The 16,504-nt window shown below is 43.7% G+C and overlaps 1 protein-coding gene across 3 annotated transcripts in view; it reads left to right on the forward strand.

Moving 5' to 3' along the window:
- The window catches only part of Zcchc2 (zinc finger CCHC-type containing 2), a 46,036-nt gene extending 30,253 nt beyond the window's left edge, over positions 1-15,783 (forward strand). Inside the window, exons 8-15 of one of the 3 annotated variants that reach the window (XR_003835978.1) lie at positions 266-323; positions 2,150-2,282; positions 3,619-3,683; positions 4,123-4,217; positions 7,847-7,990; positions 10,218-11,699; positions 12,583-12,722; positions 13,078-15,783. Coding sequence is in view for 2 of the 3 variants with exons in the window: in XM_021154251.2 (XP_021009910.1) it covers positions 266-323; positions 2,150-2,282; positions 3,619-3,683; positions 4,123-4,217; positions 7,847-7,990; positions 10,218-11,699; positions 12,583-12,650 (2,045 nt within the window). In the remaining variant the exon portion in view is untranslated. Of the gene's footprint in view, positions 1-265; positions 324-2,149; positions 2,283-3,618; positions 3,684-4,122; positions 4,218-7,846; positions 7,991-10,217; positions 11,700-12,582 lie in introns of all 3 variants that reach the window. The other 2 variants (XM_021154251.2, XM_021154302.2) reach the window with 2 other exon arrangements.
- Positions 15,784-16,504: the final 721 nt, after the last annotated feature.

A 16,504-nucleotide genomic window follows, 5' to 3' on the forward strand; every position in this document is an offset into this window, starting at 1 on the left:
TATCTTCTGTAAGCTCGGTATGGTGATGCACACAGTAATCCTGGCACCCCGGAGGATGAAGCCAGGAGTTGGATTTAAGGTCAGGCCTGGACCATATAGTAGACCTTGTCTCACAGAAACAAGTGGAAGTGCCCTGTGTGCTGGGAGCTAGGTCACAGCTGGGCAGGAGCACTCCAGCTGCGTCAGTCAGTACGAGCATCCTTTCAGTGTTTTGCTGTAGCATATAGTGTCATGAATTAATTCACTCTTCTCTCTCCCACCCTAGATGTGTTACAGCACACCATCATCCACAAGAAACATGCTGGGAAAAGTCCCGCTGTGAAGTAGGTATCTAACTTCTAAAGTGTAAATGCCTTTGTACACCTTACACTCAGTCAGCGTTTAGTCAACTTCTCACCTGTGTGTTGTCTGTGAGTCTGCCATTTTCCTCTCGGGTGGGTTTTTGGTTTTTTTTTTTTTTTTTTTTTCAGTTGTCGTGCGTGCTGTTTCCCTTTTGTCCCCCTCCTTGCTGCCCTTTGGGGAAGTTCTTCTCTTGTGGCAGCCTTCAGAGTTACATACTGAATTTTATTCTTCTGGTAGCTGCCCCCAAAATTGCAGTGCGTCTTTCACCTCTTAACAGACAGTTTGTGCTTGTGTGATTCCTTTAGTACTCTAAGGGACTGAGGTCACTGTAACTTCATTTATTGCTTTTGCATGGGTTACAGTCATCCTGTATTTTCATTGTCTTCATAGTTTTAAGTTGTGGCACTGCTTTCCAGCATTCATTTAGATCTCTTTCTGCTGTCTTGTCCCTCAGCATCCACCTATGATGTTTTTCCTTTTAAATGAATGCAGTTAAGGGGTGTGTGTGTGTGTGTGTATGTGTGTGTGTGTGTGTGTACACTTTGTATTACTGTGTATTGTACTGTGTATTACTATGCTCACAAATCAAAGCCGTCTACTACTGAGCTGTGCTTAGCCCTGAATGATTCTGGGTTGGCATTTCTTCTCTGCTGCCTCTTTGAAGCTGTAACTGACAGTCTTCTGGCTGTGTAGTTTTCATCTGCTGTGTGCCACCCCGTTGGCCTATCTCTGACACCTGATGTCTCTGGCAGATCAAATTGTTGATGTGATTTCTAGTTTACTAGTACTGCCCCTCACCTAAATGCTACAGGCGTTCTGCTCTCTTAGTCAGGACCCTCCTATGGGCAACTGCTTTCTTTCTCTCTTTGTAGATGAGCTTGGGACTCCTTTGCTTATGGCAGCCCTGGTTCCTCCTCTCTCCTGGGACTGAATCTATCCCTTCTCTGATCCACTCTTAGTGCTGTTCTTTCGGTAGCCTTTCCTCCTAGAGCCTTTGAGCTTTTCTCTGTTGTCCGTGATTGACTTTGTAGCTGTTTGCATTACTTGTGCTTCTAAACTCTGTAACTTTCTATATTTTGATTTTAGAAAGTTCTCAGTTTATGTCTTCAGATAGTCAGTTTCTGTTCTCTGAAGCCATCTTGTAAGAGTCCCGAGGTCCTTGTGTGTGGGCTGCTCACACATCCATCCCACTTGTCTCTTAGGTTTTTATGTTCCATCTTTTTCTCTTTTAGTGGATCTTCTTCAGACCAAACTTGTTATCAGCTCTTTTCCTCAGTTTCCCATCTGTTGAATTCTTACACTGGCTTCATAGTTGAAGACTTTACATTTGGTTCTTTCAGTGACTTGGCAGAATTCTCTGTCTTCTATATTAACAGTGTTAAACACCCAAAGTGTAAACCCAGTAACTTCATCCTCTGGATTATCTAGGCCGTGGGGGATTTCCAGTCACATTAAATTGATCCTTCATAAACCTAATTGTACAGTTCCTTGATCGGCAGCCCCTGCTGATCCAGACTCTGCAGCCCCTCTGTTGAATGGACTGCCGGTGAAGCAGGGACACCCCGTCACAGGACACTAATGGCAAATGTACATGTGCTACCACTCTCTAAGGACAGGCATTAATGATACTGTCCATTTACTTATTTCTGAGCGTATACTTTTTTTCCATACACCTAACTCTAGATACTCAAAAGAAAAACAAAATGAACAAAAACCCCCAGAGACTAAGAGCCTTCTTGAGATGGTAAAATAGGTTAGGTTACGGGGACAGACTTGACATTGTCATATGTTTCTCTTTTATGAGCAGTGTTGCTACAAGCTGTTCTCCATTGGATGGCCTTACCATGCAGTATGGAGAACAAAATGGAATTGTGGATTGGAGGAACCAAGGCTGTGCGGCCATCCGACACTCAGAACACTGTGTGTCCTCAGCTGACCAAGTATGTGGCGGGTTGATTTTGGTGTCATGTGGTAAAAACATTCTGCTCTGTGTACTTCCTAAGAGATGCATGCTTTAAGTGCTGTGTCGGGTGATTTCTGGAAAGATGTGAGGAAGCATTTCAGCAGGAAGCTTTATTCTTAAACAGGATTGAAATCTTCTGAGGTCTGAAAAGGTGTACCTTTGGTTGTTTGTAGGAATACTACAGTAAGACACCTACACTCTTTATTCTAGTTGTAGGGTTCATTAAGTTGTTCCTTCTTTTGGGGGGGGGTGTGGTGGGAGGGAGGGCCTCACTATCTTGATATGATAAGGTTTTTAAAACTGACGTTTTCTTGTAGTGTTCAGTCAGGTGTCTGTGCATTCTAGCCTGTAACAAGTGAACTCCTGTGCTGAGAGGAGAAGGCTGTGGTGCATATGGTATGATGTGTTACCATACTGGGGCAGAAGACTCACGCCTCAAGTGTGTTCTGGCTAGAAGATAGATCTGACCAGTACACAGATCCAAGTGTGTCTTTATGGATTTGTGGTTGTTTTGAGACGTTGTAAGTTGTCAAGGTCTCCTTTCTAAAGCCACCTGACTTTCTTTCCCGCTATTCTAATGTCCAGACCCTCCCTTAAGTTTGACAGACAGGTCAGTTTTATTCACCCGACCTTCAGCAAAGGCCTGTAGCACATGCAGTCACTCAGTCACAGTCTGTTTTAGACAGTAGTCTCCATTGCCCACAGAGATAACATTCCCAGAACTTAGCAGAGTACCTGAAAACCTAAGTGATGTCAGATCCTGTCTACGTTTTTCCTATACGTACATGCAGAACTATGATACACTTTGTGAGTTGGGCCGAGTATGAAGTTAACCACAGTAACTGATGTAATAAGACAGCAGTAACAGTATAGTATCCTAATGTATATGGTTGTGTTCACGTGCTCAGCTGCTCTCAGGCAAGGAGTGAAGATGGCCTGATGTCTGCCAGGAAGGTGGGACAAAGTCAGGTTTTGCCATGCTGCCCAGAAGCTTAAGACATAGGGCATGTTTACTTGTGGAATTATCCTTACTGGTGGACTCTGGAAAGTTTAAGTGCAAATGAAGAGACCTTACTAGAGTCATAAAAACAGAAAATTGAGATCCAATATAAAAGAACAGTTTTCTCATGATTAATGTTAACTGCTTGTTATAGAATACGTACACTTTAGTGCTTCTGTAGGGAACTTCAGAAATGGGCTGGAAATGAAAATGTGTTAGTCTTTAATGGAAAAGATGCTGTTTTAGTGTTTGCTAAGGGTACCTATAGCAATGTGTGCTGTAGCTGAGGTCTGTCTATTTTTATCTCCACTAGCACTCTGCTGAAAAAAGGAGCTTATCTTCAGGAAATAAGAAGAAAGGGAAGCCACAAGTAGAAAAGTAGGTTCAATTTAATGTTTGCAATAATAAAACTTAGGAAAGATACACATGCAGTATTTGAAGCTGTGGGTATATTTAGTGTGCGTGTACATACACATACACACACATACACACACACACACACACACACATATTCCAGTGATTTTACTTCTTTCTTAGTTTTGGGATTATTGTTGTAATTGAAAGTGTCACATGCAGGTGACAGAAGTCAAGCTGTTATAAGGGTGTGTTGAGTGTGGGGGCAGAGCTCAGATGCACACTGAGTGTGCTTGGCTTTTGGTGGCACACACTTGGTGACACTTGGCTTTTCTTCCTTGCAATTGATTTTCATTATACAAATATCTGAAGGGTTTAAGTTCTACTATCTTTAATGTTTTTGATAGAGGACCTTACAAAAGTGTTGATAATCTCTCTCTACCTGTCTGTCTGCTTGGTTTAGGGAGAAAGTAAAGAAAACTGAGGACAGATTGAACAGCAGAATAAATGGAATTAGACTCTCTGCTCCACAGCATGTTCATGGCAGTCCTGTGAAAGGTAAGAAGGGTCGTGGCTCCAGCACTCCTTAGGTCAGTTGGTGTAACGTCAGCTTAGTGGACACAGAGCTGTTGTGTCCCCTCCCTGCTGTGTACAGCAGTTTTCCAGTCAGAGATGTTCATAGACACTATAGAAAGAAAAATGATTTTGTTCTGAATTACAGATCATGGCAGTTTATTGTATTAGCTAAACTGGGAATGACTTTTCTTTTCTATTGCTGTGATAAAACACTATGACAAAGGCAGCTTTTATAAAAGAAATTATTTAATTTGGGGTGTACAGTTTCAGCGGGTGAATGTGTGACCGTAGTAAGGGCAGTCTGGCAGGTCCAGGTGCCAGAGCAGTTCTGAGAGTGTACATCTTGACCACAAGCACACAGCAGAGAGGGCTAACTTGGAATGGTGTGGGCTTTTTCAAACTTCAGAGTTCTTCCCCCACCCCCACCCACGTGCCACACCTCCTCTAATGAGGCCACACCTCTTAATCCTTCCCAAATGGTTCCACTAACTGGAGACTAAACATTCAAACAAATAAGCATGCGGAGGCCGTTCTCATTCAGACTACTCTGAAGTTCTGGGGAAGAGGACCTGGACAACCCATCTTGCCCATATAAGGATGCGGTCCAGGGCCATGTTGTAGCACTTTCATGTCTTATGTTCCACATGGTGACAGCACTGACAGCAAACACTGTCTGCTGTTGACTGACTAGAAGCCACTCCTGCCAGGCCTTGTGCTTCTGGTCCCTATCTCATTCTCCACATTTGCTTCCACATTTGTCTTCAAAGAGCATAGTTAACTGAGCCCCTACCTTGTCTACACTCTTCTACCGTGTCCCACGGCCTCAGATCACACACAGTTGTGGAACTCCTGTTCCTTCAGGGAGCTCCCAGCTGTTCTCATCTTCTTCAGTCTTAGTTGCCCAGAAAGCAGCACACAGGCTTTGGTCAGAGCCACGCATGGCTGTGGTTCAGTGCCCCTTGTTTCTTAGATGTCTGGCCTCTCTGGAGTTGTAATGTTGCCGTGCATAAGCCAGGAATAATGCCCATCTCACCCAGTTGTAAAGTGTGCAGAACAGCCTACAAACAGCACTTAGCCACTGAGTGGAGAGATGCTCAGTAATTTAGTTCTTGTTCCTTGTTGTACTAAAGGAGACAAACATACACATTTTAAAGGAGACAAACATATACATTTTGGGGCTATTACAAGCTTTGTAAAATCCAAATTCCAGTTCCTTTTTCCCTTTATCTCTTTAATTTTTAGCGTTAATGATAACAATTAGGCTTTTCAAGTAAGGCAAACCTTATCCTATGTTGGGTTGTTTTTGCCTCTTTTATTTTTTTGTTTGTTTGTTCGTTTTAGTGTTTGTATTGATATCTAGATATACACATGTAGATATACATATATATGTAGATGTAGATCTAATTGACTCATATTTACATTTATTGGGCAGGAGTATGAGTAATGTGTACTTTAGGCATCTTGTCTCATTGATGTCTTATGTCATTCTACTGTATGCCAACCCCAAGCTAAGGAAACAAATTCATTTATTTTCCTCTGAAATATTAAAGTGCAAAGCATTCAGTAAACTAGAAATAATTATTTTCTTTCTTCATATTATATATATCATTTACTTTTAAAAAATGCTCCTTTTTTAATTTATTTACTTATCTTTTATGTACATTGATGTTTCGCATGCACGTGTGTCTGTGTGAAAGTGTCAGATCTTGGCGTTAAAGACAGTTGTGAATTGCTCTGGGAATGCTGGGATTTGAACTCAAGTCCTCTGGAAGACCAGTCAGTGTCCTTAACCGTTGAGCAACTTGTAATTTTTAAAATCTTATTTTAAATCTTAACTTCTTCTTTGACCAGTAGCATACTCGTATAACTAGGAAATACAAAAGGGAACAAAGTAAAAATGCCACAGTGCTCCCCTGCGATTGCTACCTTCAGGAAGCTGTCGGTGCCATTAATCAGCTCTGTAGGCTACAGCTTTTCTTTAAAAACTGCTCTCAGTGCTAGGGATGGTGGCACAGCCCTGAAGTCCCAGGGCTTTGGAACTTGAAGCAGGAAGATTACCAATTCAGCACAAGGCCAGACTAGACTACTCAGTAAAATCACGTCTTTTTATTAAAGAAAAAAAAATCACTTTATAATTCCATTTTAAAGAGATGAGGACATTGCTACACAGAGCCCATTAAGAGCTTATTGCTTTGGGGTCTGGAGAGATGGCTTAGTGGTTAAGGGCACTTAAGGTTGCACTATCATGAGGACTTGAGTTCTTATAGCAGTACTCACAAAATGAGCTGGCTATGATCTTAAAGGAGCCTTTAACCCTGGAGGTGGAGGCCCAGGGCTTGCTGAGCATTCTGTTAGGCTTTTAGCCCGGGTTTAGGGAGAGTAGACACATGACACCCTCTTTTGGTCTCTGCATATGTTCACACACATACACATATATGCACGTACATGCACAGACACACCCAAGAAAATAATAAATAAACTTTAAAAAGAACTTAATGTTCACTTTATTATGCTAGCGTTTCTTACCACTTTTCTGTTGCTGATGGCTACACTAAAAAGTTTAAAAGGAAATGAGACCCTCTTGTGTTTTTTGTTTTTTTTGTAAACTTTTTACCCTTCCATATAAGCCCACTGCTACTTTTCTTATAGCTTTATGAGTTTTTGTGCACTTTTTTTCTTGGCACCTTGATGTTAAACAAAATGAGCCAGCAATATCTACATTCTTAAGGCCTGTGTCTTTCATTGCTCATTTCACATTTGAGTGGCTGTAGTAGGCTAGGTCATCAGTAAACATCTTTACACGGTTGGAAGTTTATTCCTTACATAAAGCACTAGTTAAGGCAACTAAATTGCTTATTCCACTATATGCCTTCTCAGTTCAAATTTTGCCTAATAGTCATTACTTTTTATTGTTCTACCATGTTGCCATGGAAATGATTGGCTTGTCCATACATGTTAGGAATCCCCTAGAGTAGCATATATGGATCTGTACAGTAAACATGTGTTGGATGCTGGCTGTGTAACAAAAGCCATGCTAGCAATTGGCTTACAGAAATGAAGAAGATGGGACTGGGCTATGTCTGGCCTGGTGTATGAGTGACCCATACTAGACACATGAATATTCTGACCTAGTGTGCTCACAGTGGATATAGCTAATTGGTCCTCGTGTGTACTGCAGCCATTCCTACCTTCTCTTTGCATAGGAGTGACATCTGGGTAAAAATTAAAGGGCTACCTTATCTGCTTGATGAGAGACATGTCGTATTAAGTACTGTGGCATGGCTAGTGGTTTTAACAGAATAAGTATTATGATAGACCACCCACTCTTGGATGATGTCTATAGCAAGCTCTAAGGAGACAAATTCTGTAGACCTACAAGGTAGTTCAAAGTGGTGATTCTGGCCTGACTCTGTAAGAAAATAACTCTGATTTAGTAAAATTGACTTGATATTCTATGCCTCTGCTTTAAATATGCATTTATCAGCTACTTAATAAATTTCAATATAAAACAAAGAATTTTAAATGTTGTAGGAAAACAAATCACTTATAGCTACAACTGATTTCTAATGATTCCATTTGAAAATTAACATAACTATTTAACATAACTTTAGAGTTGTTATTTCTAGATATGAATTTGGACATTGGATCTGGACATGACACATGTGGAGAAACATCTTCAGAGAGTTACAGCTCTCCGTCTAGTCCACGGCATGATGGAAGAGAGAGTTTGGAAAGTGAAGAAGAGAAGGACAGAGGTTTGCTAAAGGAGATGGGTAGAAAGAGGTGGGGGGGATGAAGCTGTCTTCTCATGAGCACAAACCTAATCAGAAAGAGCCCAGCAGGGTAAGCACAGTAGCTGCTCAGCTCACGTGGGTGATGATTTTGGGAAGAACTCCATTTTTGCTAAAGACTTAATGTTCTTGTTAGTGACTTGTATGTTACTGGGTTTCAGAACTGGCGTCATTGAGATAGTGCTGCTCTACTGAGAGGGGTAGGGTCAAAGATCATAAGGATCTCCTTTCGTGCAAGATTTTATATTTCTTCTTAAACATTCCTCTGCTTTCTCCAGGCCTTTAGTTAATTTCCTCTTTCCTTGCCATTCTGGTCTGACAGTAAGAGCCCCTTGAAAAGCCCACTGACGGCTCACACCATGCAGTGGTCTGCACCATACTGTGTTGATCGAAGTTTCTATGCTAAATTCTTACAGCATAGTATTTTGGCCAAATGTGGTTTCTCACTGCAGTTTTCAGCTCACTGGGACCTCAGCTTCTGTGTCACTTTGGCATGTCTCAGGACACTGCTACTGTCTTTGGAAACCGCTGGAGACAGTTTTTGCCTTGTGGTTGTTTCACAGTCCCATCATGTAACACCTGCAGGGGTCAGTGCTACCACTCTGAGGCCACACTGCAGTTTTGTACAGAGTCTTCTCAAGAAAGAAGTGAAAATAACTCAGAGCTCTGGGACATTGAGAGAATCATAAAACTGAACAGGCAGGCTAGGCTTCAGTGTATGTTGTAGTGCAGTTTGTCTTGATTCCATGGGGTATGCCTGAGTGAGTACAGACACTCTCACGGGCCTCAGTTCTGACTCTTGAGTGGCTCTCACCTGCTTGTCAGGTCTGCAGTGACTCTGAGTAGATAGCTGGCAATGCCCTTTATTCATGTAGGCTTTCCTAAAGACAGACAGGATCTCTGGGATCCAGAGCTTTGAACGTTTTTCAAGTTTGAGTGTATGCAAACACTTATAGGAATGTGTGGCTTTGTTGTTGTTGTTGTTTGTTGTAATGATGCTGTGAGACTGCTTTCCAAAGTCAAGTACAAAACCATCTTTGATCGTAATAGGGCTTCAAAACCATGGGACTGTCTATTATAACTTAAGACTTAAAGTTTTAATTCATATGGAAATTTAACAGGCCATCTGAAACATTCTTTTTCCTTTTTGGACTTCATTTTTGTTCTTAACTCTGCATAGATGGATGGTACAGATCCAGTGCCCCGAGGAGGTTGTGAATTTAGGAATCCTCCCTCTGTCTTACCAGGTTGAGACTAAGTAGAATAGTGATTTCTCTCTCAGGGTCACGGGTGCTCTGAGCATTCACTCATTCACTTAAGCTCCCTTTAATACATTGAGACAGTTCAGTTAATAACACTAGATATTCTGTGTCATTGGGCTCTATTTGCCTTTCTTTAGGAAGGTTAATTAACTTTTAATACTCTTACTTCAAGAATGTTTATTCTTGTCAGCTGTGCATAACCAGTCTTGCCTTAGTGAATGCAAACACCCTTACATCCCTCAAGTAATCCAGCAGATTTGTGAGCAGAAAGATTCTTAGAGTAGGTCCAACATCTAACTCTGAGCTGTGGAGACTGCAGTGCAGCATCAGATAGTCCCTTGGTTCCCTCTCCCTGGGGAAGCTGGAGGGGCTTGTGTGTGTACCGTGGCTTGTGCAGAGCAGCTTAGTGTCTGCCGTGAGGTGGTGAAGTGACAGTGCTTTCTCCCTTACTCTGCCTCTTGTGTTCCAACAGCATATCCATTGTAGGACTAATCTCAGTAGCTTTACATGTTCCCTGTTGAGTATATACTGTACAGATGCTAACTAATTCCATTTCTCTCCTGAAACATTTGAGTTAAATGTTCTCCTGAGCAAACTCCTTAACTGAATCATTTATAAGATACATTTTAAAATCAGGTATGATGGTACAGAGTTGTTTAGTGCTTATCCCAGTAATAAAGTTAGTAGTCATGCACACCTCTTCATACTCCAGTGCCCTTTATTATTGCTGTTTTGCTTATTCCTCCATGTTTTAGAGATAAAGCATACTACAGGCTAGAGATCAGAGGAAGTCAGCTTGAGCAGTCAGGAAATGTGATAGAGGGAGCATTCCCGACTTGAGAATTAATTTGAATATACCAAGCTTTTAGTTCTAACATGAAAAATAGGAATTCAGCCTGGGTTGATCCGCATTTGTATGTTTTCTATAGATACAGACAGCAATTCTGAAGATTCTGGGAATCCATCGTCAGCCAGGTTTTCAGGTTATAGCTCTGTCGCCCAGACTGTTCCAGTCAAGCCGCCTGTTGAGACTGTCTCCCTGGGAACCGAGGACGGGAATCTTTTGGAAGCTGCATTGACCTCACACAAGTACCCGCATATTCCCTTCATGCCAACTCTACACTGTGTCACGCACAACGGTGCCCAGAAGTCGGAACTTGTCATACCATCGCCCAAATCTGCAGATGGCAAAACCTTAGGGATGCTTGTCCCTAATGCGGTGGCTATTTCTGCAGTGATGGAATCCTCAAATTCAGCCCCTGTTGGAATCCTAGGCCCGGCAGCTTCTGGGGAGTCAGAGAAACACCTTGAGTTGTTAGCGTCCCCTTTACCTCTCCCATCAACCTTCCTCCCACACAGCAGTGCGCCTGCTTTGCAGCTGACATTACAGAGTCTAAAGTTACAGCCACCACAGGGATCTTCTGACAGTTGTACAGTTAGTATCCCACCACAACCAACCGGAAGTCTGAGCATCGGATCACCAAACACTGCCTTTATTCCTGTCCATAACCCAGGTAGTTTCCCAGGATCTCCTGTGGCTACCACGGATCCCATCACAAAATCCGCATCCCAAGTGGTAGGACTAAATCAAATGGTGCCTCAGATTGAGGGAAACACAGGGACAGTCCCTCAGCCGACCAATGTGAAGGTAGTTCTTCCGGCAGCTGGCCTCTCAGCTGCACAGCCACCAGCTTCCTACCCCTTTCCAGGCTCACCCCTTGCTGCCAGTGTGCTCCCCACCCAGAATTCCAGTGTGCTCAACACAGCCACTTCTGCCCAGCCAGCAAGTACAGGCATCAGTCCATCCCAGTCCACAGTTCCCCCTGCTGTTCCTACCCACACCCCAGGCCCTGCCCCGAGCCCCAGCCCTGCCTTGACACACAGTACTGCACAGAGCGACAGCACGTCTTACATCAGTGCTGTGGGGAACACGAATGCTAACGGGACCATAGTGCCACCACAGCAGATGGGTCCCTGTGGTTCTTGTGGGCGAAGGTGCAGCTGCGGGACCAATGGAAACCTCCAGCTAAATAGTTACTATTATCCCAACCCAATGCCTGGACCAATGTACCGACTCCCATCATTCTTCACTCTGCCATCCATTTGCAATGGCAGCTACCTCAACCAAGCACATCAGAGCAATGGAAACCAACTTCCTTTTTTCCTGCCTCAGACTCCATATGCAAATGGACTGGTGCATGACCCAGTCATGGGGAGCCAAGCCAGCTATGGCATGCAGCAGATGGCAGGATTTGGGAGATTGTATCCTGTATATCCAGCACCTAATGTAGTTGCCAACACCAGTGGTTCTGGGCCCAAGAAGAATGGGAATGTCTCATGTTACAATTGTGGTGTAAGCGGACACTATGCACAAGACTGTAAGCAGTCATCCATGGAGGCCAATCAGCAAGGTAATCCCACTAACTCCCAGAGGACTTGTTTTTGAATTCCCAGTTTCTTCTTGATTATGTGGTACTGTCTTAGCAGAAAGATCCGTATGTGTGTTTGTTTACAGAGGTTGTATTTTCAGTAGCAAAATGCAGCCAGAGAAGCCCAGCATAGACCCAGGCCCCGAGGTCATGGAGTAAGGCTGAGGAAGTTTAGTTTGTCACTAAGGAGTGAACGGCAGAGGTACTTGTCCAGGCTCAGGGGACAGCATGGAGTGTACATTGTGTAATGTCAGTCCCTTGCTTACAGGGCTGTAGTTTAAGAATACAGTCCTCTTACATAGAGGGAGCAGAGTGGTTAAACTAGGATGTGAGCCAGTCCCCCGCATACATGGTTTGTAGTCTAGTTAGAGTCTGTGCACACAGCTGGCTCCTGTTTGAGCCCCTGCTGCCCTTTGATTCTGTACACAGAAGGCAAAAAACCAAGAGGCCATCGAATATTTACAGCAACAAAGCTTTGTGAACTCCAGTTTGGGAGTAAATTTGAAGAGTGCTAACAGCAGAAGAAAAAAAAAATGCACTTTACTAGCTAGGTGTGGGTAAGGGACCAGATTCAGGTCTTTTGTATTTGCCCTTTGTCATTGTGCCAGATCTTACCTGGGAAATGTCTTGAAACAGGAGTATATTAATGAGGCATCCTCAAAGGGAAACCCAGTTAACTAGCTTTAGGTTATCCTTAAAGCTCAAGCTCTCCCTTGCTTTTGAGAGCAGCTTACTTGCTGTTTTGGACTGGAGTTAGTGCTGAGGAAAGGCCTTTGAAAGCATGCTCATTTGCAGTCTTGTGTAGTGGTTTGTGATGCGTGGAGTCATAAGCGGTGACTTAGCCGTTCTGTCTTTCCTGTTTTAGGCACTTACAGACTGAGATACGCACCTCCCCTCCCCCCTTCTAATGATACGTTGGATTCTGCAGACTGAACGAGTAAAGCTTGCCTACTTAATGCACTCAAGTGTGGGGAGTCATGGGGTGTGGAGGGGAGGAAAGGAAAGGTATTTTGTTTCTTTGTCTGTCCATTTCCTCACTTTCTATGCAGTTGGGAGTTTTCATTTCTCTTTTACTTGTGTCCAGAATATGAAAGAATGTGATGCTCCTGAGCCTCTGGTCTCCTGGTCCAGCCGCCGGCTTACATGTATGACACTTGTAACTTCAATTTCAGACAAACTCTTGAACGGGAAACATTGATGTGTGCTTTTTTTACACTGACTACTTGCTGTGTGCAATGTTTACTGAATCTTTAAACTGTGTATCTGACCTTATTTGTTTCCACAACACTGGTTGACAGGCTTATGGTTTTCTTCTTCCTGGCTTTCCTCACTTTGACCCTGAACCCAACTTCTCTTGCAGCCACCCTCTCTCCCTGGCCTGCGGCAAGGGTGCTCAGCAGTGTCCTTGTCACACTTCAGTAACCTGTCTGAACCAAGGCAACATGTTTCACCGTAAAGTTTAGACGTCAGATTTCCAAGAAGTATGTATATATGTCATAAGAGCATCACGTAAATACATATATGCAGTACCTGTCCAAATAACATGAGAACAAGTGGGGGAGAGGAAGTCAGACTCGGGAAGCCCCAAATGGGGAGTGGACAAACAGGCTGTTCTTGAGCGAAAACAACAATTCCTTCCATCACACTTCTGAGAGACTCAAAGGGGACACACTGGTGTGAATGTTCTTCTCTGTGTGCTTGTATCTGTGATGACAGTCAACATCCAGGCCTTCCTGTCGTCTGCCACCTTGACCTACCCAGACACTGCTGAGTGAAGATGTCCTCTTCCCTATGCGGCTGTTGCAGTGTCACACTGTTACAATGTGTGTGGTTTATTGCATCGGAACAGAAGCTAGCGGGTTTTCTCAAAAGTCACGTCCCTGCTTCCTAAGCCGAGTCTCCTAAGCCAAGTCACTTTTATAACCCGTTACCACTATGCTTGATACAATGTGAAAGACTGCGTGGAGTGTGTTGAGATGGTGTTTGTTAATCACGTCAGTGTCGTGTCACTAAGTTTAATGCTGCTGGCTTTTTAATGTTTTGTTTTGTTTTAAGCCAATCTATATACTAAATCACTTCCAGGTAATTTTTTGATTTCCTGAAGTGCACTGAGGTTGTCTGGGAGGTTGGATGTGTCTTCAGTGACTGCTGCATTCAACAGCAAGGAACAAGTACCACCATCCACTGTAAGCTCGTGGGGTAGCAGGGCTTCCCGTTCCTTGGTACAGAGTAGAAGTGATTGACTTTTGCTGTGGGGAGTAGAGTTGCTGTGCAGCAGAGGCACTGGAATGTTGGGTCTGGGTTCTGAAACCTGACATTGTGAGACAAAGAAAAAACTTGAAGCAAAAAGAAGCTAGTTCAACACTTCAACAGTAGTGTTTGTATTTATCGCACCAATGTACATTCTGAAACTTTCAGGGGTAGGAGCTACTGGGAGAGACGGGGGAGTGAGATGGGGTAGACGAAAGCTTTAATTTAGGAAGAAAAAGTTCAAGTAAAGGCAATTATTTTGATTAAATATATTTTATTTGATCTGGGTATTTTTGGACCACATTATTAAATTGTTGAGCTGCAGCGGAGTTGCTGAGGGGAGAGCATTTGCTAAGCCTTGCACAGGTGCGTGTGACTCATCGCCAGGTGTACTTTATGGAGCTTATTTTATGATTTCAAATACTGTACTGTACACAGGAGGTATGTTACCTTCTCCTTATTTGTATGTTTACCATATACTTTGATATTTGAAATGTTATGTACTGGAAAGGCCACTTATATTTCTAGAACAGATTGGATTTTATGCAATCTTTTTCCTTGAATTAACAGCAATAAAAAAAAATGAAAAACAGCCTAAGAATTATGCCTTATTGCAAGTTTTATAAAAGTGGGTTTTCATGGTCATTTTCCTTTTAAAGAATAGGTTTGTTTCCCTCTTGCTGTGGGCAGTGTCTCCCACCGTGATTTGCCACCTGGATGTTCTAAACCTTTCCCTAGTGTAGGTCATCTGTGCAGCCTCCAAAGGAAGGGAAAAGAGTGGATGCCAAGGCCATCGTGTCCAGGGCACAGTCCCTGTCCCTACAAACTAGACTTCTGGTTTAAGTTCCCCCGTACTGGCAGCACAAAGGACCTGAGTTACTCACTTTGTTGACTCCTGTTGGCTGAGAGGCACATCGCCACCATGGCTCAGTACCATGTTTTTACTGTCTGTTCCTTCTTCTATAACCCAGTCCCAAGCCAGAGTCTTTAAGCTGTCAATTGCTCCTAAAGCATTGGAGACCACTGTGCCTGCCGTGCTGTCCGAGTCTTTCCAAAGTGCCTCTACCTCTGGCTCACATAGGCAGGGCTTGGTGAAGGGCAGAGCCGAGTTGTCAGACTATCCCTGACCACTATCCAAGTGTGTGCTGGTTCATCGGACACCGTGTTAGTTACTTTTTTACTGCTGTGAAAAACACCGCGACCAAGGCAACTGATAGAAGAAAATTTTGTTTGGAGTTGTGGATCCTTAGGATCCACAATGGGATCGTTCAGGCATGGAGGCTGCAGCAGGGTCTGAGGCCTCGTGTTATGAACTGCAAGCCCAAAGCAGAGGAATGTCAGGAGGCTTTGAACTCATAACCTGACTCCAGTGACACACTTCTACCTCCTCAGCCTCCCCAAACTGTCACCCTGTCACCAATAGGGACTAAGTACGGTACCTGGCAGGGGAGGGGGCGGGGCATTCATCTCAGTGACCACCACAGGCATCAGCTTTCCCCTTTAGCCTGTCAGTGTGCACATCACAGAAGCAGTGAACTTAGCCTTTACCAGTGCTTACACGCAGCCCAACACTCCTCAGCTCTCATTGGCCCCCCTTCACTGTGCTCTCTGTGTTGGTGTGAGAGGGATTCACTTTACACCCTCTGGGGCTGTGTCAGCTCGTCTGGTTTGTGATCCTGATGCTGCATTGCTAACACTTTAATACCCTGGAGTAGTCTCATAAGGATCAGTATCAATAAACGGATCGATTGTTCAGTCAGTGGACATGCAGGCGGCTTGCTTCTCCTTTTCAACTTAGAGTCTGGAATGCCAGAAACATTGTGTGCTGTTGTGGTTTGTGTGTAAGAACATGTTGTTAGGGCATGTGCCTAGGCATGTGTCATCCTTGTAAGAAGCCAGATGGTTCAGCTTTCTAGAACCTAACATACCTCTTTCCAAATGAGACACACATTCCTGCAGGGCACTGGGGGCCCTGAAATGCTATCCTGACACTCTCCCAAGATGCTGTCGAGGAAGAACAGGATGTGACTCCAGAGGGGTTTGTAGGCCCGTGGGAGAGGTGAGTTGAGACCAGTCTCACAGTGTAGGTTCGTGATTGCTGCATGGGGAGCGGGAAGCCTGTGGCAGGAAATTGGAGAGATGTGGCTGTGGTATATGGTCAGGAAGGAAGGGGATGGAGGTTAGTGGTAAAAGGTGTGTTTTAAAAGGGTGGGTGTGCAGACAGTAAATTGGGGTAAGAATGGGGGAGATTGGAAAGTTGGAAGTTACCAGGTTTTAAACAGGAACAACGTGTTGTCTTTGGTGTCTGAGAAAACTTTAAAGGTTGTGGAAAGCAAGCCTGGAAGTTGAGGGTCTGGTGAGAGGGCCTGGATTCGGTTGCTGCCTGTAGCTAAGGTCTATCTGTCTAGACTAAAAACCAACCAAGGCAAGCCAGTTGAAAGGAGAGACGAGACAAGAAGGGAGGTGAGTTCAAAATTTTAATGTTCTATGTAGGTACTAAAAATCTACTTTTTTTTTTTTCTGAAAAGGTATCAAGT

The sequence above is a fragment of the Mus caroli genome, chromosome 1, assembly GCF_900094665.2.
Source record: "Mus caroli chromosome 1, CAROLI_EIJ_v1.1, whole genome shotgun sequence".
Classification (NCBI taxonomy): domain Eukaryota; kingdom Metazoa; phylum Chordata; class Mammalia; order Rodentia; family Muridae; genus Mus; species Mus caroli.